Here is a 26928-nt window from a genome sequence, read left to right as displayed (position 1 = left end):
GTAACGAACTTTATGGCTAGAATATTTTGGACTCTGAAACAAGAAAAACATGTCATGCTTTTAAAAAATATCAGAATATTAATTCGCAATATATAGCTGGCAATGGCACTTTCTTTAACCTTGTTTTATTGGTTGCCATGCGCGAAATTGATAAATGCACGCCAGACATTTTAGAGCCCTTGGAGGTTGCAATGAACTTTTGGATATCTTGCAGATTTATTCCGCAATCAAGAGAGCTTGGGGTATTTCAACAGCTTTCATCATCGTTCACAGAAAGAGATTTGATTACAAAAGGGAAAGAAATCTCAAGATAGTTCCGTGACATGATCTGATAGTATGTCACAAGTCACAACACCAACCCAAAGCCCACCGTTTGCAAAAAAAAAAAAACAAAGCGTTTTTCGTGCCCGTTTTCCCCATGATAAAATTAGTAGTATATCGTCACCAATTATTGTAGTTAGCTCCACGGAAAGGAAAAAATCTATCAAAAAGGAAAAGGCTAATTATACTCACCAACAATACAAATCATCAGCACATTAAGGCCCCGTTTCATTTAAATTATCAATTTAATTATAGAGATAAATTAAAAAATAAACTTAATAAATACTACCTCCATTTTTTAATACATTATATGATGTTGTTGACTTTTTGACAAATGTTTAATCATTTGTCTTATTTAATTTTTTATGCAAATATAAAAAAAATAAGTCACGCTTAGAGAACATTTGAGAATAAATCAAGTCATAATAAAATAAATGGTAATTACATTTTTTAAATAAGAGAATGGTGAAACATATCTTAGAAAATCAACGGCGCAATATATTAAAAATCGGAGGGAGTAATATGAAAGGTCTAAGCAATTTAATAGGATTGTTTTTTAAAACCTAGATCTCATTTCAATAATTCGGTGAATATACGCTAAAAAGAACATGGGTTAATTACTTCCTTGTCTAGCCATACGGGGAAAAAAAGTGTGAACACGGTGCAATTTAAATGCGTAGATTCAAAAACTCCAGTTTTGTTTTCACGTAACGCAAATGCGAATCAATCGTAATGGATCTCCAATTCGGGGAGGAGGGAGGAATAAATACGTCCTAGTCGATCAGCAGCAACAGCGGGTCACCGCCTCCTCGTGTTCTCTCTGCTGCTGCGTCTGCATGCGCGATGCCAGGCGATGCGTGTGAGGTGAGACCGTGAGAGAGAAAAGAAACAGCGAGAGAGAGATGAAGCCGTGATTAAAAGAAGAGAGGAGAGGAGAGGAGAGGAGGAGAGGACCAGTTCGCTCGCGCTGCCCGCAACTCTCTCCTACCACCACCGCCCCCGGGGTGCCTCCTCACACACTTGGCGCGCGCCTCGATTCATTCCTCCTCTTCCTTCCCCCCTTCTTTTTCTTCCCCCACCTTGCTTGCAATTGCCGCGGACCAATGGCAGTTCAGGCGCATTACCACCACCACCATCACCACCAGCAGCAGCATCAGCCTCCTCCTCTCTTCCTCGCCAGGTACTCACCGTCGCTGCTCTTGATCGGGGAAGAGTTACGATGGATGGGGTGATTGATTCTGGTGTTCTTGGTTTGGATTTCTTGAGCAGAGGCGTCGTCGTCTCGCCGGAGACCACCAGGCCGGCGGGCATGGAGTATCACTACCAGCAGCATCAGCAGCCTCCCCTCTTCTTGGACTTCTCGCATGGAGATGGAGGTAACTGATCGCCTTTGATTCTTGATCTGCGTGTTTTTTCCCCGGTTCTTGGATTAGATTGAGATGGATGGTGTTTTTTGCAGATGGGGGCAACTCGAGGAAGCGGCCGCGAGAGGCGGATGCGGCGGCGGCCATGGTTGCTGCGCCGCCGCCGCAGATGTTGTCGCTGCAGCCGCAGGCGCAGGCGCAGGGGCACAAGGTGGTGAGCCTGGCGCAGCTGCACAACAAGCGGCCGCCGGCGTCGACGGGGCTCCGCCTCGACTTCGACGACGGCGGGTCGGAGCACGTGTCGACGACGACCACCTCCTCCGCGTCGTCTCTCCTCTCCGACGAGCTCGCCACGCAGTTCGACCGGTGCAAGAACGAGATGGCGCGTATGTTCCAGGATCATGTGAGGATCGTCGATGTCGATCGTTTTGATTCGTTGCTTGCCGCTGGTGGTGTTCGGCGATGTGTTTTCTGATGATGGTGGTGGCGTCGCTTTTGCTTGTTGCAGACGGAGAGGCTGCGCCGCGCGCTGGGCGAGGTGAGGCGGCGGCACTACCGGTCGCTGCTCGGCGCGGCGGAGGCGGCGGCGGCGCGCCGGATGAGGGAGAAGGAGGCGGAGGCCTCGAATGCGGCGCGGCGCGGCGCCGAGCTGGAGGAGCGCGTCGCGCGGCTGCGGGCGGAGGCGGCGGCGTGGCAGGCGAAGGCGCTCGCCGACCAGTCCACCGCCGCGGCGCTCCACGCGCAGCTCCAGCAGGCGGCGGCGGCCGCGGCGCAGGCGAGGGGCAGCAAGTCGCCGGAGGACGACGACAACATCAACCCCAACGCCGCCGCCGCGGACGACGCCGAGTCGGGGTTCGTCGACCCGGACAGAGTGGAGGAGGTGACCCCGCCGCCGCCGCCGTCGCGGCCGTGCCGGACGTGCCGGGCGAGGCCGTCCTCCGTCGTCCTCCTCCCCTGCCGCCACCTCTGCGTGTGCGAGGCGTGCGAGCCCGCCGTCTCCACCGCCATCGCCGCCGCCTGCCCCACGTGCCGCGGCGCGGTCACCGGCACCGTGCAGGTCTTCATCTCGTGAAAAAAAAGAAAACGATTGGTACAGAAATGCCTCGCCTTTTTTTTTTTTTTTTTTGCTCCCCTCCTCCTCGGGACATGCATGGCCATTGAAAGCCAAACTCTGAACAATGAATGAAAAATTGTAAAGTTTTATTAGTATTAGTTTCTTTTTTTTTTTTTGCATTGCTTAATCAATTCGATCTCTCTGTTATCAGATCATATTAGTCAAGACCAAATGATAATTGGCATCTTTCTGCTCGGTTGTATCATTATTAGTCAAGATCATATACTATTTCAGAGGGTTAATCACAGTCACTGACACTGGATCGCTATCGATCTAGAGTGCAATTTTTTTCTTCTTTTTACTGCGTTGTGTTGTGTGATTTGGTCCGTTGTACAGTTGCTGCAGTAAAAAGTGCTGCGAGATGTGTACCACCAGACACCAGCGCGGTTGGCGATTTGCAGTTAAAGGCGAGGGGGGCGTAGTGGCGGGAGATGCGCGGGGATCACGTGAGGGCGCGCGCGGCCGTCCGATCGCGATCGAGCGGCCGGGAGTGGGTCGCGGCGGCGCTGTCGGTTGTTCGCCGGGCGGCCGGATGGGCGCGCGTCGCGATGCAAAACGCAGCAGCGAATCAATAGCGGAGGAGTGGAGGAGGCTTTGTTGGGCCGTGGTGTCAGGCCTCCATCTCCACCAAGAGCAAGAGAAGATACAGAAGAGATGATACAAGAAGGAGCAGAAGAGGAAGAGGTGCTGGAGCCTGACGACAAGGAAGCAGATGCCCAGGAACAAGGAGGAAAACCAGACTTCAAGACCAAGAAGAAGCAAGTACCAGTCCAGCTTGGGCCAAGAGCAAGGAGGCCCAATCCACGCTACAAGGGTGACCAATGGGTCCAGTAAACAACCAGCTGGCATGAGCTGTCTGAGAGAGAGAGATCAGCCGAAACTATGTAATATAAACGCAAACGAAGAACAAGGAGATGGGGGCTAAGAACTGGAATATGCGCGCGTAGGCGGCGGCGGCTCGATCCTTCGGGGTTGAGAAATCTTGTATGCGCAATTCGTGATTAATTCCAGTTCCTGAGAGATAATCGTTGGGAGTTCCTAACACGTGGGCCCAGTCGTAGTAGAGATGGGCCCCGCTGTCCAGAATTGGGCCCACCAAGACTGTGCACTGTGGAGTAGGTGGTAGAAATGTTGTAGGTGTGGTATTGTTGCTTCTCTGAAGATTTTTTTGAAGAGAAGAAAAATGTTGCGTCTCAAGTCTGAATTGAAGCGTCAGCTTGAAACGGAACCGCCTGAATTCTGAATTTCCAGGGATGTACTGGAATTGGTACGGATATTGGTTGCATGCCCTGCCCTTGTCAAGTTTCTTTTTTTTCCTCGTGTACTTGTTGGTTGCGTACTAACCAAGGATACATCAAGCAACGCTAAACAGACTGATACTACGTATAGATAGCAGCCACATGTTTGATGCTGCTGCTAAATACCAATATCTCTGATTTTTAGTATACTGCATAACACTGCTGTAGCAGTTGTTTTTTGTTCGGTGCATCGCGGTGCGATGACACCGTCACACCAGTGTGATGCGTAGAGACAAAACCTTACTCTACCAGTTGTATTTCAGTAATGAAATGCCAGTTCATTTCAGCAATAGAGTGGGGAGCGAACAATGCTCTCTATTTTTCCTCCTTTTTTAAGAAAACACAGTTAATTTACTTATTAACATATCTTTAAACATTCGTCTTACTTAAAAATATTTATTCTGCAGTTATTTGATTTACTACTATTAAAGATGCTTTATACGTGATTTATATTTTTATATTTATATTGATTCTTGAAGTAAATCGAATGTAAAAAAAATTAAGGCCCTTTTCTATAAAAAATCGGAGGGGTACGGTAGACGGTAGTGTTCAATTCGTGGCCCATGTTGGTTGTATCGAGTGCAGGTTAATTGCTGGCGGGTGGAGAACAGGTCGACCGACCAGCACGGCGTGTAGAGAGACAAAAAAAAAAAACTCCGATTTTCTTGTATGGTTTGTCAACACGGTACGTACTTGTGTCATGAGCTACATCTTCTGAAAAAGTCACAGGAGGAGTTAATTGCTACTCCAGACGTGTCCGTTGATATCCATCTCCATCAGCTGCTGCAGGAGGACACGGTATATGCACCGTGAAAGGAGCAGTCCACAATGAAATGCACACATGCATGCATGCAGTGGTATTTTGGTTTATTGTTCAGTTTGCAAAGAAGTTAGTGTATACAGCTCCGTTTTATATCGTAGGATAATTTAACCTTTCTAAAGTTAAAATTATTTAAAGTTCAATCATGCTTATAAAAAAATATAGTAATATTTTCAACACCAAACATACATACTATTAAATTATATTCAAATATGCTTATAAAAAAACATAGTAGCATGTTTATAATGTTTCAAGTGTGTACAAGCGAGACCAATTTATTCTAGACTTAATACACGTGTAGTAATAGTGGCTAAGCAGAGTATCATTGATCAAGATCGGTGCACACACTCAACAACGAGCAAACTTGCGTCCGGCACAGTGTAGGAGTACGTGTACTTGTACTCGATCATAATGCAATATACTATACAGCACGCAAAAGAAGTTAAGAAGCCCAAACACACATGGAAGAAATCAATTTAAACGACTCGATATCCATCACGACTGGGTACATATAAACTACTCCTACGTGTATATATGCCAAAGTTCGATCTGCCACGATCGAGCGCTCGATTTGCTGCAACTTTGTTCCTTGCTGCTGGGTGGCATCTGACAGGTGGGTCAAGGAGACTAGCTAGCTCGTGGGCCCAAATCGCCAGCCCATCTAGTAGCTACAATGATCAGTCGAGCCGTAACTTCTAAATTTATCTCCAGGAGTTAGACATGGAGTGGAGCTGCCTAAACCCAACTCTACCTCTTGTTCATTTTGTGAGAGAGCTCAACCCACCTTCGCTCTCATTTTAGGTGGAGCTGAAACTGTTTAGCTGAGGTACAGCTGGAGTTGTGCTAAGCAGTCCCTACGTAGTGCCATGTCCCGTCATGTGCATCCTGCAATAAACTTAGAGCATCCATAATATACTTAATTTTTTTTTTCTATGTTACTCTCAACTTTCATCTCAATTTTGGTTCCCATCGTTTGGCTTATTTCCCAATAAGCCAAAACGGCTTATTACGAAATAAAAATAAATTTGTAGATAAAATTTTTATAAATGTATTCTTGGTGATTTAAAAGACAATGTTGATAAAGAAACTACGTTGAAAATATTTCAAAATCAATCTCAAAATTTGGCTTTTTCTTTGGCTTATTAAGCCATCCGATGGGAGCCTTTTATCTACACACTATTTAATAAGAGTTATCGTAGTTTTTCTTTTTAAATATATACTAAACAATCTATATTTATAATTATTTTAGAATGGATGTACTACTTTTTTCGCTAGGGCTCATCTTGCTTCGTATAGTTTGTTAGACACATTGGTGATGCGTGTGCATGCAGACTCGAGGCTAGTGGCTGCCAGGTCAGCTTGGTCCTAACCTGACAGGACATGTTCGACGGCTACGTGGACGATCTTGCATCGATCTCGATCGCCTTTTCCTCTCAACTACATCAATCGAGTGATCTATCCATCCAATGCAACCAGATGCACCGATCTCGCCCATCTCGAGTTCAGTCGTAGACGTCTTTTTAGCGTTAAGGATGATTCAGTCGATCAAGATGATACTCTCTCGTTCCTTAAATATTTAACGCCGTTGACTTTTAAATATATTTAATAGTTTGTTTTATTAAAAAAATTCTGTAAAATATGTAAAACTATATGTATACATAAAAATATATTTAACAATAAATCAAATGATAGAAAAAAAATTAATAATTACTTAAATTTTTTCAAAAAATATGAACGGCCAAACATTTTTTAAAAAATTAACGGCGTTAAATATTTTAGAATGGAGAGAGTATATACCACGATCGATCAGGTCGACGCTATCTAGCTAGCTAGCTCTCGATCGATAAGGGCCTTGTTTGGTTTCCAGTGACTTATTCCAAGTCCATGTCACATCGGGTGTTTGGATACTAATTTGGAGTATTAAACATACACTAATTACAAAACACATTCCATATCCTTGGACTAATTCACGAGACGAATCTTTTGAGTCTAATTATGTCATGATTTTGACAATGTGATGCTACAGTAAACTTTTTATAATTATAGATTAATTAGGCTTAAAAAATTCGTCTCGCGGATTAGCTCTTATTTATGAAATTAGTTTTTTTATTAGTCTATGTTTAATACTCTAAATTAGCGTCCAAACATCCGATGTGACATGGGCTAAAAAGTTTTAGCCCCATCTAAACACCCCCTAAGTTTCGTGTCGAATTTTAGCTGCTGGCCTGTAGCGCAGTGCACGAGCAGATAGATAGATAGATAGATCATCGAGGCTGATCTCAACCATCATCTGCTGAGTCTGGTTTGCCATCCTTGTCACTCACTCGATCATCGGCGCTTGCGTACGCAGCTTCGATCGATTTTGATTTGTTCCTTCTCTTCTACTCTGTCCGGAATGTTTGTTAGTTCATCAATTCGATCCGGCAGCGACGAAAGGTGCCAAACTGTACTCTGTATGTCATGTGTGTCTGTCCACATGCATGCATGTACATTAGCGTGAAATCCAAAGTAGATCGATGGATCGATCATGCATATCGCTTTGCGAGATGATAAGGCAATCGATCGATGCAACCCTGCTTGCTGTTAACTGCAGTTCTGAATTTATAATCACCAATCGATCGATCGGCAATTAATCCAACAAAACCTTTACTAGCACACATTAACTGGTGTACGTTATCGCTTCAGGCCATTCATAATCACTCTAGGACAAGTCAGCTTTTATAATGGGCATCAAGATAATCGACAAGGTTGAGTTTTCACCTGTGTGCATCACTTGATCAGGGTGAAGATTGGCTTGGCTTTCTGCACACAGCTTGACAGATACGACTACTTGACTACACTACTTGAGTCCAGCTCAGAGCATGCTAACCTAGATAGATACTCTCTCTGTCCAAAAAAAAAAAAGACAACTCTGATTTTCGTGTCCAACATTTTACCGTCCGTCTTATTTAAAAAAAATATGAAAAAAATATAGAAAGATAAGTCACGCATAAAATATTAATTATGTTTTATCATCTAACAATAATGAAAATACGAATTATAAAAAAATTTATACAAGACGGACAGTCAAATTTGGACACGAAAATCTAGGGTTTGTCTTTTTATTTGGACGGATGGAGTACTTTGATTTGTAGGCCAAGGTAGGCAAAGCACTGATCATTGCAGTTGATTAACACTAGTAACTGATCGTTTACTTTTTGCTGGCTAAGCTTTCTCAAAAGGCTATTTTATCTGGAGGCTTCTTTCAGGGGAGGTCACCTGATCAGTTTTGCTTGGAATAAGGCTATTTTATCTGGAGGCTTCTTTCAGGGGATATCCACTTCTCTGAATCTTTTCTGCCGCCTCTTTCATGCTTTCGGTTCTTGGGCAGGCAAGGATCATGTGCCCAACAATCTTTCTTTACTCTCTACCAGTTAATTATACTTATCTGTACTCCATTCTCATACAGTGCTCCTCTTAATTACTACCACCAGTACTCCAATTTCTTTCTGAACATACACCAAGGACGTACTGTAATCCGTATTCTCCCAACCAGTAGGACAGATATGTACCCAACCCAATCAACCCATTGATTACCGCCACTGCGATCTCGATCCATGCATGTTGCATGTCAATCTTGAATTGATTGATCTCCCGTACTACACAAAATTAAACACGCCTGTTTGATTACATTGGACTGGTAATCCGCATCATCAAGATGCATGTAAACAGGTGATCACGTGCATCACGTCTGAGAATTAGAGGTATTATTATCTTTTTCTAAGAGCATGAAGATCCATGAGTGTTGAATGATGTTACCATTTTTGTCTGTTTATAAATGCCTGAAAATTCATCAGAGGCAGGAGAAATTATTTGAGCTTAGCTCTGACATACAGATAAATAGAGGGATGGATGCTTTTGCTTCTCTCTCGATCTTGGCTACCATAAACAAGGTGCACACACTCCTATTCGAGCATGTTTGCACACAGAAAATGGGCGTCACATTTCAGATGGATCAGTGCCAATTTGCCACCTGTGTGATATTCTAACCGTAACGCTGTTGTCTCATCTTGTTCTGTTGCTACTTGCCGTATCTGAATTATAGTTTGCAACTTTGTATGGGTCTATATGTCTTGTTGTCTGATGGGGAATGAGGTAGTTGTCAGGTGCAAACTAGTCAAATGAGATAGGCGTTCTGGGGAGGAAAGAAGAAAAAAAGGTTGGCATATACGATAAAGATAATAGGCAGAACCGCAGAAGGAATAAAGTTTTTGCAATCGCATGGCAATACGAGTGGCTTGGAAGAGAAAGCAAGCTTGACAAATACTCCCTCTGTTTTAAAATGTTTGACACCGTTGACTTTTTAGCACATGTTTGACCGTTCGTCTTATAAAAAAAATTATGAAATATGTAAAAATATATGTGTACATGAAAATTTATTTAATAATGAATCAAATGATATGAAAAGAATAAATAATTATTTAAATTTTTTGAATAAGACGAATGGTCAAACACGTACTTAAAAAAAAAGACATGTTCTAGAAATGGTGTCATCATCCGTTTTTGGTTTCTATAGGATCAAAGGCAAGATAAACACTGACATTTGCCTAATGACCTCATTGGCTGGACGTTGGTAGTGCCAATCCAATGACCAAAGCATTTTTTTCCGTTTCATTTGAAAAACTCCAAATCTCCAAATCCAATGACCGAAAGCATTTGATCCCAGAGAATAAACCATTTTTATGTATAAGGGTGATTTTTGGGCCGAACTCCGAACAGTTCTAGTGGGCTTAATTTTTAGGCCTAGTCGGTCATGACAGTAGAATGATACGTGGGCCAAATGCTAGTGTAGCTTACTCTTAACGGGCTGGGCTGACTCCAAAATGGAAGAGCAGAAATGCTCTTGACGGGCTTCTTTCCAGATGGGCTGGTAAAGCGGGAATTTCCCATCAGAACAGATCACCATTCTTGTAAGTAACTAGCAGAGTGTGGTAGAAGAAAGGAATAAGCTCGAAAAGAAGACAGCCTTGGCCAATGCCATCGAGCTTCCAAGCTAGCGTACCGGCATCCAAAGGAGTTGTTCTTCGAGGTGACTTTTGTTCCTCCTCTTTTCCTTTGATTGATCCTTTTGCATTAGCATCAGTATAGCATCTGACCGACTGACAGTAGTTGGCACTCAGTCATTCAGTCTAACCAATGTTACTTGCATACTCCTGTGATGTACCGATGTGCTGTGTGTGTAGCATTGCGGCTTTTTTTTTTTTGAAACACATTATAAACGCAAACGTATGTAACACGTACACGCTCACCTTATAAATATACACACGTACATTATACTCCTCCAAAGTACAAACACGCCCGAAAGAGTGGATGACGAGGAAAATACCCTTTGAGGCCTAGTTTAGATTCTAACTTTTTTCTTCAAACTTTCAATTTTTTTCATCATATCGAACTTTCATACAGACAAACTTTCAACTTTTCCGTCACATCGTTTTAATTTCTTCAAACTTTCAATTTTAGCGTGTAACCTAAACCCAGCCTCAGTTGTTATCCTGTTTCGGTTGCCCCTATCCACGGGCGGCTCACGTATTGGCAGGTGCGGTGGCAGAGAGAGGGGCAGGTGTCGCGCTCGTGCCGGGGGCGATGCGACGAACGCGTCGTCGTTGGCTGCGCCTTGGGCTGCGTGGCCACGCCGGCAGCACAACGCCGCAGAGGTAGCTTTGCGTGCTCGCTCGAGTCGTCACGCGCGCCCCGCACACGAGGCATCCGGCGTCAGCGTCGTCCACATCCCCCGTCGACATTTGCCTGCTTTGGTTAAGCACTTTGCGTGCCACGCCGCGTTCTTCTTTTCTCTTCCCTTTCCTTTTTCCTAATCTTTCATCAACGACAATAAGCTGGTTTGGTAGTCACTTGCTACCGTGATTATGACTTTGCTCGACCATCCATCCAGCTTGCGCGATTAAAAAAGGTTCTAATTACTTCTCGCCCTTCGGTTTGATCGCAATTAAGCAATTAATTATTTAATTTACTAATTAACAAATCCAGGTGTATTTTCTCTGGACACTACCACACGACTCAGACCGAGCCGGTAACTAACCAGCACGCACCACGTACATCGCCCGACGCCACGCCACCCGTCTCATCCCAGCCGCGACCGCGAGGGCATCTCCGTAATTTTCGCGCCTTCTTCTTCTCCTCCTCCTTCTAGCGATCTCCTTTCCTACCTCGACACAGAAACTACCCGTGGTGGACTGCCTGCTTCCACTGAGTTCTAGTCCAGTGCCCTCGATTGATTCTCTCATCTCTCGCGCGCGGAGGGAAGGTCGGGAGGAGGAGGCGCGAGGCATCTCGCCCCAATCTCTGCTCGCCTCTTCGCTCTCGCGGCGTCGGCGGGCGGCGCCGATCGCCGGCGGCGGCGGCGGCGGCGGAGATGTTGGAGGACCAGGTCGCCTTCCTGCTGCAGAAGTACCTCGGCAACTATGTCCGGGGGCTCAGCAAGGAGGCCCTCAAGATCAGCGTGTGGAGAGGTGACGACCTCATTCGCACTCCCCCCCCCCTTTCCCTATCCTCCTCTCGCTCTGCTTCCGTCGATGATGATTAGTTCGTGCGGCTTTAGTCGGCTACTCTCTACTTTTGCTGCGGCTCTGCTTTGTTTTCTGAGTAGTGGCGGTTGCAGCAGAAACAGTGGTAGGTAGCGAATCGCTATGGAGCAGCGATTTCGTATGGTTTGGGAGTTTTAGGAAGTTCAATCTGAGTGTGTAGTTTGTGATTGTTGGATTCGTTTGTGCCATCGGAAATGGCTGGCGTCTGCATAAGATGCTGCTTCATGTGGAAGCTGATTTCGTTGGTAGCAATGTAGGATTGGACCATCGGTGTGTGTACGCATTGGTTTTCTGAACTAAACTGACTGGCATTGATGCGTGGACCACAATTGGAACATAAACTTCGTGAATGCAAGTGTTGGTACAAGCAGTGACAATGTCGATAATGCGGAGCAGTGACTGGGAAGTGCTTTGCAGATCGAAAGTATCTTGTCAAGCTGTGCTGGTATCAGCACCTCAGCAGTTCATACAAGTGCTTTTTGGCGACTGTGAGAGTGTGAGTTGTGGTTGCTGTCAAATCGTGGAGTGTTAATAGGTGCTCAGAGTATTGAATTAGGAAGCTGTTTGTCAGAGAAGGGTGGAGATGTCACGGTTATCTGGGATGTTTAACATGGACGAATACCATTCAAGAGCTGCAGCCATGTAAGAAGATTGAGGGCAAATGTTAGACATGCCACCAGTATGTCCTCTAGGTGAAATCCAGAAACCGCTTGAATTCTCTGGCTAACAGACACATCTTGATGCTGTTACTCGACACTACAAGAGCATAGCGCTCAGAGTTGCAACTGTAATTCAGAATTTAGGGAATTTATCGGTTTGGACAATTTACTTCTGCTTATCACTGACAGTTATGGCCTGGAAGCCTGGAATGTGGTGTATGGCTAAAAATATGCAAGGTGATCATTGGAATAGTAGTAGTACTATCACTATGTATGATTTTCTTGGTCTGACTGTCTAGACGACCATTCCTTTCGGATAAACTAGATAAAGATGCAAGAAAACAAGAGTAGGGTGGTGTTCACTTGTAGATCCTGTAGCTTGAGCGCATAAAGTATATGAAGTTGGTCCTTCTCTGTTACCAGTTCTGTGAAGAATTGTAAAGTTGGATGGTCTATTCATACATATACTAGGTATATGCTTTCCATGGTGCCAATCAACCAAAACATGTGTTGATGGTTGGCAGTAAGAGCATCAAGATGTTTTGAGGGAAATTGTTGTTTGAGTGATTGCATAGACAAATCAAACGAATGTATCCGTGGTTTGCATGTTACGACGATTGTAGGTAAATTCACATTGTATATGGAATGGATTTCAATAGTTCATGAAAGTATGCACAGGATTTTGTTCAACTTGCACGATGCTATTTATCACGAGAAGCATATGACAGTAGGCATCAGATGGCAATTCCATCATGTGGCATCATGGACGGATGGGCTGGGAACTCCTCAGGCCACCTATAGAATATTCTATGATATTAAGCTGTTTCATCTAAATAGTGGCATGTATTCGTTGCAGAACAGACAATGGCATGCATTTATTATATTTAGAGTAGAACACAATGTGTTGTTCCTAGAACTTGGTCAAATACCAGAAGGAACTTGTAAACCCACTTGTTTTTCCTTTTGCTAGCTATTGACCCTGTTTATCAATGAAATATATCCATTTTTGCTGCTTAATGCTATTACATTTTTTTGAAATACTATTTCAGGTGATGTAGAACTCACGAACATGCAGTTGAAGCCTGAGGCTCTCAATTCATTAAAGTTACCTGTGAGGGTGAAAGCTGGTTTTCTTGGTTCAGTGAAGCTCAAGGTTTGCTGTAATTGCTTCAGCTCAGTGCATTTACTTTTGCCTTAAGATATGAAGTGCTGAGCTAAAGAATGAATGTGTGAATGATTATTAGGTCCCGTGGAGCAGGCTTGGTCAAGAGCCAGTTTTGGTTTATCTTGATCGAATATTTATATTAGCTGAACCAGCAACACAAGTTGAAGGTTGCAGTGAGGATGCCGTTCAAGAGGCAAAAAGAAGTAGAGTCAGGGTAATTACTTTGTGACCTTTTAAAGTGAGTTATGGAAACAATGCCAGTGCCATATGCATTGATGATCTGTGGTTATTCACTCAGGAAATGGAAATGAAGTTATTGGAGAGCCAACAACAGCTGAAATCTGAACTGGTATTTAGCCCTTTTAGTTTTTCGCTGATGTGTTTATGTACTGATGATAATGGATCACCTAGTTGGCCAGATAGTCAATCTGGCTACCTTTGTTTCGATTGATGTTGTGTGTTTAACATTCATTATTTTTGGAACACTTCATTTATTTCTTACTGGCACTTTTGTTCTTGAAGAATTCGTCATGGCTTGGGTCTTTCATTAGCACTGTAATTGGAAATATTAAGTTGTCAATTAGCAATATTCATATCAGATATGAGGACACAGAGAGGTACTTAAATCCCGTTTACTGAATTTCTCCTTAAAAATGCATATAGAATGATAATAACTTGTTCTCTATAGCAATCCAGGCCACCCTTTTGCAGCAGGTTTGGCACTCTCAAAGCTTTCAGCATTTACTGTGGATGATCGTGGAAAGGAGACTTTTGCCACAGGCGGGGATTTGGACCGAGTTAAGAAGGTATATTGTTTTGGTGCTCACTAATTTGATAATCCTTAATAGCTCTGGTTACTTTTTGGATACCGGTATCTCTATGCAACTCACTACTAAACCTTCTGGAAAGTAAAGTTAGGGCATGGACACCAATTTCAATGCCATTTGGTCGATAAGACACATTCCGTTCTCAAAAAAGGGGCGTGCAATTCAAATATCCTTCGTTTAAGGAATACAAATCTTAATTTGGACAACAATAGGTGCCAAAACACACTATTATCATGACACAAAGCCATCCGCAGCCTAGTAGTGAACTTTGTTGATGCAAATTCTAGAGTGATGGAGGAGAGCACTATGGATGTATAGTTGTATCGAACAGCTTAAAGCGCATATGATGTATTTTATGATATTCAAGAAACAGAAGGTTGAACTCTAGAACAGTAGGGAACACAAGAAACATCTCTAGTTGATGCGAATGTATTTTGATTAAGAATCTTTGGCGTAATGTACTTGTCCATTTTCTTTTCCTTGTGACAATCTTTCATAATTTTCATACCAATGGATCTTGATTTTTTATAGTTTATTTGCAAATGGTTTGCAGTCAGTCGAACTTGAGAGCCTGGCATTGTATTTTGATTCTGATAGCAGTCCTTGGAGTGTGGATAAGTCCTGGGAAGATCTATTACCTTCAGAATGGAGTCAGGTAATTTCCATCTGTAGTCAATTGCTAATAAAAAAATTGATGTTTGAGCATATATATTATGCACGAGGCCATGACTGCCTGTCCTGTTGCATGGGACCATTTAAGTGATTCAAGAAGGCAGGCATACAGCAGGATGTCACCTAGCTTGTTCAGGAAGTTGGCAAGTTAGCTGCAACAATCATAATTAGCTTTAGCTGTACATCTAATCTATTAGTTACCCAACTGAGATTGTTAGGGAGGTCTTATATAAAGGAAATGTTATCTTTTGAGAGGACTAAGCAAATTTTCATCCCTATCTCTTAATCTCACCTCTTGTTCCCCATCCATAATTTTGGCACTTTGGCGGTGTTAATAACAAAACATACCATCGATCATTACTGTATACTTCTGCACATATACAGTCGTCCATTTTTCATTAACTAACTGAACAGCCATAAACTGTGCCTAGATTTCCTGACACTGGGTTGCAGTGAGGTTTCGTAAGCTGGGTCATGCCAATATCACTGTTTACATCCAATAATTTTATTCCACTTGACAAATTCTTGCTGCTTCATAAATTGTATTTCAGATTTTTGAGTTCAGAAAGCAGGACAGTTCTAATCCTCCTTCAAAAACACACACTTACATTTTACGACCTATCTCTGGCAAAGCCAAATATACGAAGATACAACTTGATGAAGCAAAGAAAACCGGACAGGCTTTGCAAAATGCAGCTGTTGATTTGGATGACGTTACTTTGTCTTTGTCTAAGGTCTGTACTCTCCCTCTCTCTCTCTCCCTCTGTGCCAATGGCACTGTTGAATGTGTACGCCTTGTTCTTTATATCAGGATGGCTACAGGGACGTCTTGAAGATGGCTGATAATTTTTCTTCTTTTAATCAACGTCTCAAATATGCTCACTACCGGCCATCTTTGCCAGTCAAATCTGACCCAAGGTCTTGGTGGAAGTATGCATACAAGGTGGTGGTTCATGAAACAAAGAAAGCAAGGTGTGTATTTTCTGCATATCTTTCTCTGGCTTCCACATGGTGTACAGATAGAAATTCCTTGTGGATAAATATATGTTTATTGGAATATGATGGTACCGCTAGATTATATTTGAAGGTACTCTCATTCGATGTTAATTCTGTAGTTGGTATTACCAATCAAGGTTTAATGATAGTGATCATGCGAAGTTGTTTATAAGCATGAAACAGGATTATGTTTAACAGTTTGCTGTAAGGATGTTTAACAAGAAATCTTGCATGCATTCCGACATCTATTTTACTCATTCTCAGACTCATGTCTTCCTTTTTTGACATTTCATGATTTCTAGCATTAGTCTTTTGCTGTAAATGCCTGGTTAATTGGTTTTATGAAACTGTACATGCTGTGCTGCTGCAAACATTTTTGTAGATTAGAAAGGAGTTGGGCAGTAACAAGGCAATCAAGCAGCACCAATTTGGAGAGCCTAGACAATAGATTTGATGCATTTATTTGTTGTACTGTAAATCACTCTCTCAATCTTTTCCTATTTCTGATTATACCCAAAGCATGTTATTAATTAATCACATATGGCTGTGGGCATTGTTTTAACTTTTGTACTTTTTCATGGTGTTCTCCCCCTGTACGTATGACTTTATCAATTATTTTATGTTGATATTCCTAATGGATGCAGTGGAAATCTATCATGGGAGCAACTACTGAAAAATGCAAGACTTAGAAAGACATATGTATCTGTATATGCATCCTTATTGAAATCTGACATGAGCCGATTGGTTGTTGATGATAACGAGGATATAAAGAAACTTGATCGTGAACTAGATATAGAAGTCATTTTACAATGGAGGTAATTCTTTCTTCTTTTTCTAGTTATTGTTGCTACTTCTGCTTTCTGTGTTATGCACCAAGAGAATTACCATCTCCCTGATGTTGCCCTGAGATAGTAAATAAGTGAAAAACTGGTAGTGATGCCCCATAAGATCTGTTCCAGCTATCCACACAAATGTGAAAGCAAGAAGTTGGTGAGATTGACATATTTTCAATTTCATTATGTAACACATACTGAATGTTGATCATTGGTCAGTGCAAGAAGTTCATCATATTGCAGTGGCTGATTTATTTCCTGATGTGCTTGTAGTTCGATGACTTCCCTGTTCCCAGGGAACATCAAGGAGCTGATTACATATTCCTATTCACCTGCTTTGTCGTACACCATTTTGTTTTTAGTACACTGAAATGCTTGATTAATGTAAAAGTGTGTACTCCATTGGCTCTTCTCAGCATTCCTTTTTGTTTGACACAACGACTACTCATGTTACATGCCTGTCTTTTGTGCAATTGTTGCAGAATATTCCTGTTGATTATGTATGTTATTCTTGCTGTTTAAAATTTCCTTATATTGAATTCAATGCACACATCATGGCCCTTTTTAGTCCTATGAATAATACTTAGTATATGATTCATAGCTTTGTTATGCTTTTACATGTACAAGTACAATGAATAGATGAGTGTCCTGTTCAACTTCATGATCATTTGAGCCATAGAGAATAGAACGAAGGTTGTCCGTAATTATCCATGCACTAACACATGGAGTTAAACTAAACTTCTGCTCCAGGCCTTGTTTCATGTGCATGTTCTTATACCATTTCTTCATTGCTCAATGCATTTAGTTTAGTATATAGTTTTTTGATGTTTTTTTTACTATCATTTGTGCAGGATGTTGGCCCACAAGTTTGTAGAGCAGTCAGCAGAAACACATCAATATGCTCAACAAAATAAGCAGCAGTCCTGGTGGTCATTTGGATGGTTAGTTCGGATACAAACCTCGCGCTTTATGCTTGTGGAAGGTGTAGAAATTAATTCATCTTTTGTGTGCAGGACTGGCTCTTCAAAGGATGAGGGAGACTCAAAGAGTTTTAGTGATGAAGATTGGGAAAGATTGAATAGGATTATTGGCTACAAAGAAAATGATGACTATATTCCTGTTCAACAGGATATGAAATTGATGCAGTTCTATTTTGAAATACGCATGAAGCATAATGCATCGAAGCTTATCATCGATAACTCAGAGTATCTTGCTGATCTGTCATGTGAAGATTTCTGTTGTAACTTGAAAATGTATCCAGAGGCAAAAATTTTTGACCTGAAGCTTGGTTCCTACAAGCTTTTATCTCCGTATGGTCTGCTTGCTGAGGTTTGCCCATCTGGTTCTCTAATTTTTGTTTTAGGTGCTTTTACCTGAAAATTGAAATTCATTTGACAGCAAAGTTACTCAAACATGCCGCTATCTATATGAATTGACAGAGTGCAAGTGTTACCGATTCTCTTATTGGCATTTTCTCCTACAAACCTTTCGATGAGCAACTGGACTGGAGTTTCACGGCTAAAGCTTCTCCTTGTTACATAACTGTGAGCTATCCATTTTGAACCTTTAATGTGTATTTGTTTATTCTACCATTATATGTTTAAAGTTCCTGTTCTGTGGCAGTATTTGAAGGATTCTATTGATCAAATCGTTGCATTCTTCAAGAGTAGCCCTACCATTAGCCAGACTCTGGCGATAGAGACTGCTGCTGCTGTGCAGGTATATTCAACATTCATTTGTAAAATACTTATTCCTATGATCAGATATTTAATTCTTCCGTATTTTTTTAATTTATGAAGATGACATTAGATGAAGTGAAGCGCACTGCTCAACAGCAAATGTCACGGGTTCTAAAAGATCAGTCCAGGTTAGTGTTCTTACACTGACAAATTTCTTTTGATGTGGACATTAGAAACTATAGTTTAAATGGATACTAGCCTGATTAATACATTTTCAAACTGGGATTTAGCTGTTTGTTGTTTCTATGTTTGTTAGCAAGGGAAATTGATTTGCATTTTCCTATGCTGTTGTCTCTTCCATTTCTTACGTGTCTCTTCTATGCTAATTAGTATAGTTAATATTTAGTTATATTTTACCTGTCAAACCCTTCTTGAATGGTGACTGATGCACAATACCCTTGGTAGATTTTCACTGAATCTGGATATTGCTGCCCCCAAAATTACTGTTCCGACAAAGTTCCGCCCAGATGACATACATGAAACCAAGCTTTTGCTTGACCTAGGGAATTTAATTCTTCGGACGGAGGTCACGTGCACTCTCTGAAAGTTGGATTTTATATGCCCATGGTTGGGGGTAATGTGCCACTGATTTTATTTGTTGCTTCAGGAGATATGGGATTCCCGTGCTTCAGAAGAGCAGGATATGTATCTGAATTTCAATCTAGTGCTAAGTGATGTATCTGCATTTTTAGTGGATGGTGATTACCATTGGAATGAAAGATCCAATGAAGTAAATTTATTGTCAGTTATCGACAAGTGTGGAATTGCTTTAAAGCTTCAGCAGGTAAACGACTAGTGTTCATTTACTCAAAACAGTTAATATGATAACAGTACATATAATCAACAGGACATTAATAAATTTTTATTCCTTTGTTCAGATCCAGTTAGAAAGTGCACTATACCCTTCTACAAGAATGGCAGTACGGGTTCCATCCCTGGGTTTTCATTTCTCTCCAGCACGTTATCATAGGTTAATGGAAATTTTCAAGATTTTTCAAGATAATGATAGCGACAAAAACAGTTCAGATCTTGCACATTTGTGGGATCAGGCTGACTTTGAGGGATGGTCATCTCTTCTCACATGGAAGGTTGCACTTTTCTGTTCTCTTGAACTGGATTTGTAATCTGTGTTGCATGTATCATGAACTGGGGGCATAAGGGATTAGGGGTAGACACAGTAAACTTTGCATGACCTTATTTTGCAAAAATGAACAATGGCCAATTGGCCATATGATCTGTACATCTTTGAGAAAAGATGATTTTAAGAGGTCAACATACGAACTCACTGAGTGGAGTTCAATTAAACCGGTACATCCAACTTAATTTGATTGTCGTTTTTTCATTTATTTGATAGGAGACTAACACCATACTGAAATTGACACATGCTTTACTCTGCTTTTAATCATAATTCACCTGTAATGCATATGTGCATTCACCTGGTGCTTGTGATGAACTTTTTTTGCTTAGGTTTCTGAGATGCAATTTTATGATGACATGGTTGTCATTCCTTAAAGAAATATAATACAGTACTTGTTATATAGACTTCAAAGCAACTGGATTTTCCTGATGTTGCCCGTGGTATTCTGATCTTAATGATTGCATTCTTAAATTTTGTTGGTGCCAACTCAAAATTGACGTTTAGATGAGTGCTGGTCCTAACATTTCGTTTAGCCGAATGCCACTCTGAATCAGGTTCTTTAGCCACAGGCCATCACCTCCGAACATCTTTGCTTCTCTGTGTTGCCTCATTTTCTAGTTCCCTGGACAACCCTTTGTTAGTTATTACCTCATTCTTCATTTTCCCGGGCAGCCCTACACATGTTCTGACAGTTGAAAGCTGTGCTTTGAATTGACCATGGCAAAGAAACACTGTTGTTGGGTGATACCATCAAATGAAATGTGGCATACATGGAGTATATTATTTTAAAGTGGATGTTGGAGAGAACAAAATTGCTAGTTGCTCTCTCACCTTAATCAATCTATACTTACATTGCTAATACTTTTATTTGCCCTGTTACCTTAATCAGGGTGTTGGAAACAGAGAAGCTACTTGGCAACGTAGGTACCTGCGCCTGGTGGGACCATTTCTTTATGTATTTGATAATCCGACATCGACAACATACAAGCAATGGTCCAGGTTGTACACTTTCGCTGTGCTTTATTTTCTCTTGGACTTTTGTATCTTAATATACAGTTGAGTGCACCTATATGCATTTTTAATTCCAAATAGATTTGTCTGGAAGTGCTATAAATACTACACCTTAAGTTAATCACTTATGGTTTCGTTTCAGTAAAACTGTTAATATCTATGAATGTTTTTGTTATGAGCCACTAGTAGTTTTCAGCGTATATTTGCGGAGAGGATCTTTATCGCAACTTTTAGTAAGTTGCCTTTCAAGATTCTTGGTAGGTTAGTCTTAGATGTTTCTCAGGTATCATGGTGTTGTGCTGGTGATTTCCTACCATATATTACTTATTTACTATTTAGGGAGTGAACACTGTTAATATTTCCTTGAAAGAACAACAATATTTTGACATGGCTTGATGTCTTCAATGTTTCCATGAAGATACAATAATTTATTGCATTTTCATCTATGGTGATGAGAATAGCTTTGATCTAACCTTGTAAATGGCTTATAATCTTTATGCTAGTTTTATGCAGGTGGATATATTATTTTGACTTTAATCTTTTGTGTTGAATCACAGCTTACGTAATAAACAAGTCCATCAGGTTCCTATGGAGCTTACAAGTGGTGTGCAGAATATCCTGGCACTTCATGATTCTGGCCAAGTTAATCCCAAGGAACGGTCAAGTAGCTGAGTTCATTATATTCTGTAAATTACTTCTTTTATTAGACTACAATCAGTCATGTTGTATCATAATTTACTCCGTCAGTAATGGCAAGCCAGAATTGACACAGTAAGCAAGTGTGGGCTAATGTAGATATGGAACATGAATCCCTGTGACATAGTTGATAGTTCTAAACTTCCAATTAACTTTATTTTGTACAGATTCTTGAAGACACTGGCGCTTTGATTATGTTGTTTGACAATGAGGAAGCACGAAGGATATGGCAGAACCGCTTGCAGGGTGCTATATACCGTGCATCGGTACTTTTTGGTCCTTTTTCATATGTTCAATTTTGTTATATCCTATTGCTATCCAGGTAATTTAGTCTGTTTGCAGGGTTCTGCCGCACTTTCCAGCTTTCCTGAAGTTGCATTCCCATCAGAGACCCATTCCTTCAAGGGCAGCTTTCAAGATGTTAGCATTGAAAAATTGTTCGTTGCTGGCATTCTTGATGAGCTAAAGATCTGCTTCTCATGTGGCTATGAGGTGTGCCTCTTACCCAATTTTCCTTGTAAACTTGCATCTGAATCAATGGTGTGACTATCTTTTCTGTAGAGCAACCACAAACTCAAAAAAGTTCTGCTAGCTAAGGAGAGCAGCTTGTTTGAATTTCGGGCAGTTGGTGGCCAGGTAACTCTTTATTCCCTTCTCCCTCCATCCCAAAATAAGTTCATTTTCACCCATCCCACACATACCAATACAAAACCAAAAAGACTAAAATACCCCAACTTTATCAAATCCCAACGCAATTATTCAGCACTTTCTACTCCCAATGCATTCATCCCCTATTTCTATAAACTCCGATACCACGATACCACGATTGCTTAAAAATGAACTTATTTTTGGGACAAATGAGAGGGGCAAAAAATGAACTTATTCCGGGATGGAGGGAGTAAGAAATTACCTTTTGTCCTTGTTATATGACTGATTCATTAAGCTACGTTTTTTTTTTGTGGAAACAAACAGGTTGAACTCTCAATGAAGGGTGGCAATCTACTAATCGGTACTATCTTGCGATCTCTGGAAATTGAAGATCAGTATAACTACCCTGGTAGTCCTGTACCAAGGTATTTGGCGAGATCCTTTATCAATAGCGTGCAAACCAACGAAGTCCCAACTCCTAGTCGAAAGAATAGTGCAGGACCTAGAGGTACTGCACTGAAGAAAAGTGACAGTGAAGAAAGGTTTTTTGAAGCATCAGATGATTTTGATGAATTTGAAACACCTATGCTGCATGAGAGGAGTATATCAGATTATTTCAGCACACAGAACTTTTTGCCTACTAGCCTCCCTTCTTTGCAGCCACCTGCATTCAGTCGAATTCCTGGTTTGCTGCCAGATATTGAGCTTCAATCTGCCGGATTCACTTCAGGGGACATTACTTTTGAAAGTTTTGTGAAAGCTCAGATTGTGATTTATGATCAGCAGTCCCCTCAATACAACAACTTGGATAACAGGGTAAATATCTCAGTATGACAGTATCTAGCAATTCTTTATTGCATAAAGGGGTACATACTTCGAAATTTATATGGATAGTACTATTTCTCCCAATTGTGTGACAGACGGATTTTTTGTTGTTTTTACCAGGTTGTGATAAGTGTTGCTACTCTGACCTTTTTCTGTCATCGACCAACTGTTATTGCAATCATGGAATTTATGAATGCCATCAACCTTGCAAATGTCCCTGATGCTGATAAAAATAAAGATACAACATCGGATCCTGTAGAACATAATATGGTTGAGGAACCTAAGTCTGATCTGGAAGCAGGACCAGTCATAAAAAGATTACTGGCTAAAGGTAAAAGCAGAACAGTTTTTCATCTAACATCAAGCATGGCAGAGGCACAAATATTATTAATGAATGAAAATGGTGACCGGCTTGCTACTTTATCACAAAATAACCTCTCAACTGATATAAAGGTATGATTATCATCTATCTCTAATGGATATGATTGATCTTGATTTGATTTTCCTAATACATGACTATCTTGGCATTTTAAGGTGTTCACATCGTCGTTCAGTATAGAGGCTGCACTTGGAAACCTTAAAATAAGCGATGACAGTCTTTCTTGCAATCATCCCTACTTTTGGGTTTGTGATATGCGTAATCCAGGAGGAAGTTCTTTTGTGGAGGTACTACCATTTGATTAACTCAATGGACTCCCTAGTTGTATGCTGTAACTGCTTATGCATTTTTGTTGAGGAATAACTGCTTATGCTTACATTTTCTATCTACTTCTGGCTTGAAAGAAAACAAACAACATTTTAATTCTTTGTGCAGATTGACTTTAGTTCATACAATGTTGATGACGAAGACTATAGTGGGTATGACTATAGTCTATCAGCGCAGCTTTCAGAAGTTAGAATTGTTTATCTCAACCGTTTTGTTCAAGAGGTATGCTGTTTAGTGCTCATCTAATTTTCCCTCTTCTGCCATTGATTTAAGTGTTCTCTTTTCTCATACATACTCTGTGTGCAGATTATCAATTATTTCATGGGCCTTGTTCCTAAGAGCTCTGATAGTGTTGTAAAGCTAAAAGACAATGTAACTAACTCAGAGAAGTGGGTTAGCAAAACTGATATGGAAGGATCACCTGCTCTCAAATTGGATGTCTCTTTCAGTAGGCCTATAATTGTTATGCCTCGTGAAACTAATAGTTCTGAGTAAGGATGGGTCTGTGGACATGTACTGATAGTATGCACATATCTTTATGATATTTTAAAGAGCCTTGCTTTGGTTTGCAGTTTCTTGGAGCTTGATGTTCTATACATAAAGATCCAAAATAAATTCCAATGGATCGGTGGTGACAAGAATGAGATGAGCGCTATTCATCTAGAAATTTTAACGGTTACGGTAAGTTCATTGTGTCAACATGTTTATTTATTTCCCTGTTTGGATGGGGAGGTTGAGGGGAGAGCCCTACTGAAAACTTTAATTGACACCTAAAAAACCGTACATGGTAAAAAAAAGAAAAAGAAAAAAGAGGAACATGGGCAACAGATGGAGATAGCCTAGCCATTGAGAAATGACTTACACCATATAATTAGTCTGATGCCATTGGAATGGAGATTTCAGAAGCTTTACATGTTGTAGCATATTCCTTTTCAGGTTTATGTTAGTTTTTGAGCTTGAGAACTACATCAAAATGTGTCGATGTGTTCATTACTTGCTGTTCCTTGTTGGGTGATAAGAACAGAGCAGAAAAATAAGTGGGATTCTGGGAATTGTACTTCCTTATGATGATTACGCTGTATTCCTTATATCTGTTGAGAACATATATTTTTTGGACAAGAAAGTATATTGTTATTTTCCTGCATAATTTTCAGCCAGTGGACATGAGAGCTTTGTTAATTTTGGAGGCATTGGAATTTGGAAATTAACCCAACTTGAAACATAGGAGCACTTGTGGGGAGAAAATAACTTATATTTCTTAGTATTGTTTTCCTTGGAGAAATGGAACTTTCTGCCATGGACCTTCAAATTGTTTTTATAACTGTGGTTACATACTTACCTTTGCAGGTAAAGGACATAAATCTAACTATTGGTATGAATATGGTGTGTGGTGAAACTATAATTCAAGATGTGGAAGGTCTCTCCTTCGAGATCCATAGATCATTACGTGACCTGATGCATCAGTTACCAGCGGTGGAGGCTTCAATTAAGGTAGATCATTTTCTCTAAGTGCATTTTTAATGAAAGCTCCCTGGTTAGATTCAGTACAGTAAGCAACAATTTATCATTTGTCTTTTTGTGTCATTGGGAAATCCATTTTCATGTCCAATGTCTCTTAGGTGGATGTTCTGAAAGCAGCGTTATCCAATCGAGAATATGAAATTATATCTGAATGTGCATTGTCAAACTTCTCCGAGACACCACATGTTGTGCCTGCTCTTGATGATCCTCGATATGGAACTACTACAGCTGAATCTCATGTATCTTCATCTTCTTCATCTGAAAGTATTCAAGATTTGTCTCAAGATGCGGAGACATGGATAACTAATAAAATATCTGTTTCGATAAATCTGGTTGAGCTTTCTCTTCATTCAGGATCGACAAGGGACTCACCTATGGCTAGCATGCAGGTAAAGTTTCAAGAGTAATATGCTTTGGAATCGCATTGATACTATATATACTAGGATTCTTTCATGTTAAGTTGATTCAAGTAGAGTATACTCTTACATTGTCATGCAATCTTCTGTACTCAGGCAAGTGGCGCATGGCTTCTGTATAAATCAAATACGAGGGAGGAGAGCTTTCTTTTTGCTACTCTCAAAGGCTTTTCTGTTTTTGATGACCGTGAAGGAACAAAAGATGAGTTAAGGCTTGCCATTGGGAAATCAGCAACAGTTAGAGACACATCATCTGCTGATGGCTATGATAATCCTAATGAACTTGATTCAGGTGAACGAAGAATACAAAAAGATCTAGGCCTTGAGCCAATCCCCTCAATGCTCATTTTTGATGCTATCCTGCGAAAATCTTCGTCAACTGTGTCTGTGTGTGTTCAGCGTCCCAAGTTTCTTGTGGCACTTGATTTCTTGCTAGCAATTGTCGAGTTCTTTGTGCCATCTGCTCGTAGTCTGTTATCTAATGATGAAGATAAGGACCTTCTGCACATGACTTCTCCACTGGTATTCAGTGATCAAGTTTACTATCAGGAGCGTTCCACTATGAGTATTTCACCTCAGAAACCTCTGATTGTTGATAATGAGAAGTTCGACTACTATATATATGACGGAAAAGGTGGCAAAATATATTTGCGGGATAGGGAGGGAAAAATTCTGTCAGGCCCTAGTGCTGAAAGATTCATTCATGTGCTCTGTGGTAAGGGGTTGCAATTTCGGAATGTCACGATAGTGGTATGCTCTACACTTTCAATATTTATTGTTTGCTCTCCATTTTCTTTTACTTGACATTTCTTTCTACCAACATCAAAATTTTTTTTTTAAAAAAACAGAGGGAGTAGTAATTTACAATATATTTCTTTGGCTTGACAACACAATATCTTGCTGCAGAATGGTGAGTATTTGGACTCGTGTATATCTCTCGGCAGTAATTGCTGGTATTCAGCATCAGAAAATGATCATGTCTACTTAGTAAGCGAAAATGAAGGCCTTCTATCTACTCACAGTGAGGAAATTACTGAAGATGTTGTAAAAAATATTAGTGCCAATAGATCAACAGAATTCATAATTGAAATACAGGTATTGCTCTGAACATCTAGCTATACCTGAGGTACTTAATCTTGGCCATTGTGCTGTAGGCTAGAATCAGATAAACTTGATTCTAAGTCAGTTGTAAAAGTTGAAACGAGAGATGGAGATGGCTTTATGTGTGTTCTGTTTTCTTGCCCTGATCAGACCCTTGATTTTGGAACTAGAATAATCCCTCTCGACAGTTCTAGTTCATTACTGGTTTCTCCTAAAAAGAAAGTTAAATATTGGTTCCAGATGGTTACTGTTGTGAATAAGGAAATACGCACTGGATTTTCATAGTGCTGAATTCAGTCCGGATTCCTCTTTTTTCTTTGTGAATGCAGTTTGTATTTGGAAACAATATCATGGCCAGTTGGCCACCACCTTGCTCTGTTATTTTAGGCTACAGTTTACATGTTAGACACGAGTGCACCCATGAGTGCAGCCCCTACCACACACCTGAATTTTTGTAGATTCTGGGGATAAATCTGT

The 26928-nt window shown here is 40.8% G+C and overlaps 2 protein-coding genes across 3 annotated transcripts in view; both read left to right on the top strand.

Annotated features, from left to right (window-relative positions):
- Nucleotides 1-1113: 1113 nt before the first annotated feature.
- LOC4349419 (BOI-related E3 ubiquitin-protein ligase 1) lies at nucleotides 1114-3050 on the top strand. Its single transcript, XM_015757662.3, has 4 exons — nucleotides 1114-1501; nucleotides 1591-1697; nucleotides 1781-2088; nucleotides 2194-3050. Exons 1-4 carry the CDS (start codon nucleotides 1425-1427, stop codon nucleotides 2755-2757), a joined length of 1056 nt encoding a protein of 351 aa, XP_015613148.1. The 5' UTR covers nucleotides 1114-1424; the 3' UTR covers nucleotides 2758-3050.
- Nucleotides 3051-11118: 8068 nt separating this feature from the next.
- Nucleotides 11119-26928, top strand: part of LOC4349418 (uncharacterized) — a 32130-nt gene continuing 16320 nt past the window's right edge. The window contains exons 1-33 of one of the 2 annotated variants that reach the window (XM_015758581.3): nucleotides 11119-11423; nucleotides 13207-13310; nucleotides 13402-13536; nucleotides 13621-13671; nucleotides 13845-13939; nucleotides 14011-14128; nucleotides 14703-14804; nucleotides 15373-15555; nucleotides 15633-15793; nucleotides 16462-16632; nucleotides 17502-17591; nucleotides 17664-17979; nucleotides 18090-18194; nucleotides 18274-18369; nucleotides 18450-18517; nucleotides 18795-18915; nucleotides 18997-19173; nucleotides 19268-19477; nucleotides 20417-20526; nucleotides 21096-21192; nucleotides 21402-21500; nucleotides 21577-21726; nucleotides 21796-21870; nucleotides 22207-22698; nucleotides 22828-23160; nucleotides 23242-23373; nucleotides 23522-23635; nucleotides 23720-23904; nucleotides 23986-24094; nucleotides 24761-24904; nucleotides 25033-25323; nucleotides 25447-26100; nucleotides 26257-26445. In XM_015758581.3, coding sequence (XP_015614067.1) covers nucleotides 11327-11423; nucleotides 13207-13310; nucleotides 13402-13536; nucleotides 13621-13671; nucleotides 13845-13939; nucleotides 14011-14128; nucleotides 14703-14804; nucleotides 15373-15555; nucleotides 15633-15793; nucleotides 16462-16632; nucleotides 17502-17591; nucleotides 17664-17979; nucleotides 18090-18194; nucleotides 18274-18369; nucleotides 18450-18517; nucleotides 18795-18915; nucleotides 18997-19173; nucleotides 19268-19477; nucleotides 20417-20526; nucleotides 21096-21192; nucleotides 21402-21500; nucleotides 21577-21726; nucleotides 21796-21870; nucleotides 22207-22698; nucleotides 22828-23160; nucleotides 23242-23373; nucleotides 23522-23635; nucleotides 23720-23904; nucleotides 23986-24094; nucleotides 24761-24904; nucleotides 25033-25323; nucleotides 25447-26100; nucleotides 26257-26445 — 5574 coding nt within the window. In that variant the 5' untranslated portion in view covers nucleotides 11119-11326. Of the gene's footprint in view, nucleotides 11424-13206; nucleotides 13311-13401; nucleotides 13537-13617; nucleotides 13672-13844; nucleotides 13940-14010; nucleotides 14129-14702; nucleotides 14805-15372; nucleotides 15556-15632; nucleotides 15794-16461; nucleotides 16633-17501; nucleotides 17592-17663; nucleotides 17980-18089; nucleotides 18195-18273; nucleotides 18370-18449; nucleotides 18518-18794; nucleotides 18916-18996; nucleotides 19174-19267; nucleotides 19478-20416; nucleotides 20527-21095; nucleotides 21193-21401; nucleotides 21501-21576; nucleotides 21727-21795; nucleotides 21871-22206; nucleotides 22699-22827; nucleotides 23161-23241; nucleotides 23374-23521; nucleotides 23636-23719; nucleotides 23905-23985; nucleotides 24095-24760; nucleotides 24905-25032; nucleotides 25324-25446; nucleotides 26101-26256; nucleotides 26446-26928 lie in introns of those variants that run through there. The other variant, XM_015758582.3, reaches the window with a different exon arrangement.

This window comes from Oryza sativa, chromosome 10, assembly GCF_034140825.1.
Source record: "Oryza sativa Japonica Group chromosome 10, ASM3414082v1".
Taxonomy (NCBI): Eukaryota; Viridiplantae; Streptophyta; class Magnoliopsida; order Poales; family Poaceae; genus Oryza; species Oryza sativa.
Note: the sequence above shows the minus strand (reverse complement) of the source record. Positions and strands in the feature narration are given on the sequence as shown.